The sequence below is a fragment of the Octopus bimaculoides genome, chromosome 18 (genome assembly GCF_001194135.2).
Source record: "Octopus bimaculoides isolate UCB-OBI-ISO-001 chromosome 18, ASM119413v2, whole genome shotgun sequence".
NCBI lineage: Eukaryota > Metazoa > Mollusca > Cephalopoda > Octopoda > Octopodidae > Octopus > Octopus bimaculoides.
In genome coordinates this window covers 15,809,164-15,814,456 of record NC_068998.1, presented here as the reverse complement: position 1 = coordinate 15,814,456, position 5,293 = coordinate 15,809,164, and the positions used below count along the sequence as shown (strand labels likewise).

The window sequence follows — 5,293 nt, the reverse complement described above, 5'->3', positions numbered from 1 at the left end:
ATCCCCTTCTATTTCGTTAAATGCTTCAAGTAACTTGTCTCTAAGTCTCTGTCCGTTTGCAGGGTCTTTAAGCTTCCACACCCTTCTCCTCCAAGCCTGTCTAATTCTGGGCACCCATTTTGCCTTGATCCCAAAGTCGCTAACTACTAATCTATGTTGTGGGGTACATTCTTCGCCAGGGTAGGTTTTGGCATTTATAAGCCGCCCTCTTTCCCTATTTCTGGCGAGGATGTAGTCGATTTGGCTAGAGTGTCTGCCGGAGCGGTAGGTGACTAGGTGACTGGCAGGTTTCCTGAAGTTGGTATTGCAGACCATAAGATCGGTTATATATATATATATATATATAGCACTGCGAAGATTGAAAAGGTGGATAAATCGCTGTTTTAGAAAATTAAGATGATTTAAACTTGTCCAACACCGTAGTGAAGAAAGAAGAGTTATATGAACGTAAACTCTATTCTACCTTTTCATTATTATGGGACATGAAAGGGCGGCGAGCTGGCAAAATCTATAGAGCGTCGGGGAAAATTCCTTGCTGTATTTGTTCTGTCTTTTTACGGTTCGGTGATCAACTTTGCATTTTAGACCTTCGGGGTTGATAAAATAAACCACGAGTCTGTTGTGGTCGATAAAAATCGACTAATTCTTTTCCTAAAAATTCAGACGCTATCATATATAATATACTTGATACAAGTAAACTTGTCTAATCATTCATATACAAGTATATGTATTTAGTCATAGGATAACATTCTGTTTATCGTGGTAAAAAAATGAAACTTAAATGTCCTAAAGAACTGAAAGTAAATTGCGAGAGAAACCGGAAGAGACGACCGTGACATCGGTCGGAGACCTCAGTCAAGCAGTATTTTCCTCTACCCCAGCATCAAACACAAAATTCTCTACATACCACTGGCTTCAGTTAGATATCTCCGATGTATGTATTTGGATTTGTCTATTTCCAACAGTGATGGAACATCCTGCATGAAGCAATTCCTCGAGTTTCTGTGGACGATCTTCCAAGTGTTGCTCACATACATCTCAGGAAATTGCACGAATCAATCACTGTGATATTACTTACAGGTAGTTCAAAAATCATTTCGTTTAGCCGATAGTCTCTTCAATTAGTTGAATTATTACTGGTAGTGTCAGATGTCTTTTATCATAACGAGGGAGTTCTTTATATTCTTTTATGAAATTTTGGCATGTTACTGTCGTCACTTGTGGTTTGTAGCCAAGTTTACTTTCATTTTTTAAAACAATTTACATTCACTTTTTTACGACAGTAAACTGCTTGTTAACCTAGTCTTAGTTGAAAATAACAACGAGGTTATAACCCCCTAAATCAGACGGTGGCAACCTGCAGCACACAGATCACACACGGCTCTTTATGGCATTTCTTAAGGGGCGAGTTCTAACACGATTACATAATCCTCATATCTTTCTAGTACAATTTTGTAACATTATCTTTAGGTTTGACTCTGGTAATTTGACCAATTTCTTTTCATTTTTCTTATCTCATTTTTCTCGGTGAAACGATGGTGGTGAAGATTTCACAATAGATTTACGTGCTTCTTCGTGAGATAATTTGAAATACTGAATTCTACTTAATCTTTTTGTTCAAAGGTTCAACAGGAGGAAAGAGTAGCACATATGACCTTCAGGTGGGTAGTTTCAGATGAAGACGGTGAGATTCATACGTTTGATGTTCTGTTTAAACATCTGTTAGTTCAAGAAGAACCTTTACCGAGAGGAAATTACATATGGAGAATTAGAAAGGGTGATGACCTTACAGAACGTCTGTGGGTTAGAGGTCGTTATAAGTTAGCGACTGGGAATTTGTCAATTAACTGGATGACCTTCTTTATAGGATGTGGGGGGGGGGGCTTGCGTGTGCGTGCGAGAAAGAGAAAGTAGAAAAGAAGCAGGAACGAACTTTGTCTCTTTATATAAAATCTTTCTTATAGTATACTGATACCTCTCTTCTTTTTTGTATCAATTGAATTTTCCCATCATTTCTTAACTCTTCTTCATCAATTCCTAAACAAATTATCAATACACAAATTACCTGATCTTTTAGTAATAATATAGGAGGATTTTTATTAATCATCTCTTCATTATTTCAAACAATCATTTAGGACTAATTCCTTAGGTTTTCAGAACTGCAGGACATTTTGCTATATCATTGTCCCTTTGTGATTAAGATTAATAATATCTTCCTACCGAAACAACATACGAGGGGATGCTGAAAAGTTCCTTGCTTTAAGGGTATTGCGAATGGCCTGGTTTGAGGCCCAACCTTCCAAGATCTTTTACAAGGCTCAGAAAAACTGAAGGACCGCTGCAATAAGTGTACGAATCTGAGAGGAAAATATGTTGAATAAAATCATAATTAACTGATTCTCCTGTATTTTCTTTTACCTAAAGGCAGGAACTTTTCAGCACTTCCTTGAATGTTCATTTCTTTCTTCCTTACATCCTCGAATTGAAATTAGAGGGCCAGACGTAGAAGATCGTTCTTCAGCCAAAGAAAGAAAATAATAATAATAATGAAAACAAACACACTTTGTGGGTGAGTGGTGATAATTCATTAAAGATTTATTAAATAAATAGAATAATATTTCAATGCGAAATGGTTTTTTTAGTTTTGATATTTCTTCAGTTTCGTCAAAGAACGTTTAGTGGAAAGTAAATGTGTGAATATGACGTCAGTAAAACACTAGTGAAGATGGTGGCCATTACAGTGGAAGTTGGTCGTCTGCTCAACCACTTTGCACCTGAACCACTTTGCACCATGGCGCCACCTGAATGATCGGCTGCAGATTGCTTCACTTTGTCGATCCATTCTAAGATGACTTCTTCCAATAAAGCCAGCGATATTCGACCATTTTTTAAAATTTGATGGTGGAAGTCTTTGATATTAAATAAATCACCTGTGTTAAAAGAAAAAAAGAAAACATAAAAACAAATGGATTTTGTAAAATACATACATACATACATACACACGTACGTACGTACATACATACATACATACATACATACTCCGAAATCTTTACCAAGGACAAAGTCCGTAGGGTAAAGAGTGACTATAAGAGGAATCCAAGTGAGCGGGCATGGAGATAATGATGCAAATAAACAAATAAAACCACTTGGGCTAGATATACGATATATACATATATACATTTACATGTATATATCTATATACATTTTATATATCAGTATATATGTTTGTATATCGAGCCCAGGCGGTTTATTTGTTTATTTGCACAAATAAAGTAGAAAACTGGATTCAGAGGAATCAAGCAGAATCTACTATCAGTTCACATAGAAATTAAATTACCAATACAAATATGCAATCAGTAAATATTTCCACGAGGTGTCAATAACAAACATAGAATCACTAAATATGAGATGTCAATACAGACTTATTTATGCGTTGAATCTTGCATGAAACCAAAATGTTCCGATATACATGACTAGATAAGTTAATTTTCTCTATATATGTAAATACAAAATCGTATTCTATAACGCTAAGCATTTATATTGATGTAGAATGTACGTATATAGTTTTGAGTGTTAAGATTAATAAAACTACATGGAGAAAATTACGCCGCCGTCGCCGCCGCCGCTGCTGCTACTGCAGGTATATTTTGCTGGGAAGTGGAAGAATCCCCTTCCCAGCAAAAGGAACAGTTGTGGATTTGAACTCTTTCCAGTACAATTACCAAACAGCCATTTTTTCACTACCAATACAACCGTGTTGGATCACTCACCTAAAGTTCTCTCAGCTATACTTCTTAATTCTTTAATTTTCAATTCTCCAATTTTATATGTACACGCCTGGCCCGGCCAAGTAATATATCGATCTACTTCTATCTCAACCTGCTGGATTGGAAATTCTGTGTAGTTCGTTATAAAATTGATTGCCTGTTCTCGTGTCCATCTGAAAGATCATAAAAAGCACACGTTTGAATTCAAGATTGATACATACATACATACATACATACATACATACATACACATACGAACACACATACGTACGTACATACATACATACATATACACATATACACACATACACACGTACACCCATACATATATATATATATATACATACATATGAGCATGTCTAGATATGTAACTATATGCATGAGAATACATGCATAAAGCATACATACATATATACATACATACATAGATCGCTGACCACTACACACATTTTTTTCTCTCCTTGTTTCTCTCCTTGCTTCCTTCTGTGTTCCTTTCTGTTGAAGAGCGTAGGCTCGAAACGTTAAAGACTTTCTCTATTCCCGAGCGTTATACTAATACATGCATTTGTTGTCTACACCACCTGTCTTCGTCTGTTGTTTTTTTCGTGAATTCTCCCTATACATACATGCAAAAATACCCTATTGCTGATGTTGAAATTCCAATGAAGGAAACTTGGATCGAGGTTAGAAACCGGTCCTTTCTCTATTGGCAAGAAACCTTGAAATAAACTGAATAATGACATACATACATACAAATACAGTGCTGGACAAAATAATGATTTCAAATTTTGGCACAAGGCCAGCAAGTTCAGAGGAGGAGATAACTCTATTACATCGACACCCGGTGTCCATCTGGTACTTATTTTATCGAACCCGGTTATATCGTTATCTGGATAGAACTTCAATATATTCCTTCAACCTACCCGAACGCATGGATCCCAGGATCAACTACCAATCGTATAGCGCGGAATATCTCGGAACAGTGACGTCCAAATCTGAAAAGAAAAGAATAAAATAAACAAAAAATTAAATTATATATATATATATATATTCGAAACGCCTATTTTAGAACAGAGGCAGCTGATGAAGGAAAAGTTCCATATGTGGAACTTTTCTGAAAAACCACCTACCTCCTCTCTCGTTAAAGAAAAACCACCTAATCCCTCTCTCGTATTCCTACGTATTCCTCACACTCCACTTTCTGTATTTGTATGTGTGTTTGTGTGTGTGTTGTGTGTGTGTGTGTGTGTGTGTGTGTGTGTGTGTGTGTGTGTGTGTGTGTGTGTGTGTGTGTGTGTGTGTGTGTGTGTGTGTGTGTGTGTGTTGTATCTATGTATTTACGAAAGTATATATGCAGCGTCGTGTATATATGTTACTACCTTTCCCTCAGACTAATACTTTTTGCAACCTTCTCATTTTATCATATAATTCACCGAACGCCCCTGGGGATGGGGAGCACATTATATCTATCTATCTATCTATCTATCTATCTATTTATCTATCTATCTATCTATCTATCTATCTAT

General features: G+C 36.3%; 1 protein-coding gene across 1 annotated transcript in view; it reads right to left on the bottom strand.

Moving 5' to 3' along the window:
* Positions 1-2,562: 2,562 nt before the first annotated feature.
* LOC106870641 (uncharacterized) overlaps positions 2,563-5,293 on the bottom strand; it is a 133,163-nt gene continuing 130,432 nt past the window's right edge. Inside the window, exons 11-13 of the mRNA XM_052974538.1 lie at positions 4,691-4,762; positions 3,771-3,940; positions 2,563-2,930 (exon numbers count right to left, since the gene is read on the bottom strand). Coding sequence (XP_052830498.1) covers positions 2,665-2,930; positions 3,771-3,940; positions 4,691-4,762 — 508 coding nt within the window. The 3' untranslated portion in view covers positions 2,563-2,664. The remainder of the gene's footprint in view (positions 2,931-3,770; positions 3,941-4,690; positions 4,763-5,293) is intronic.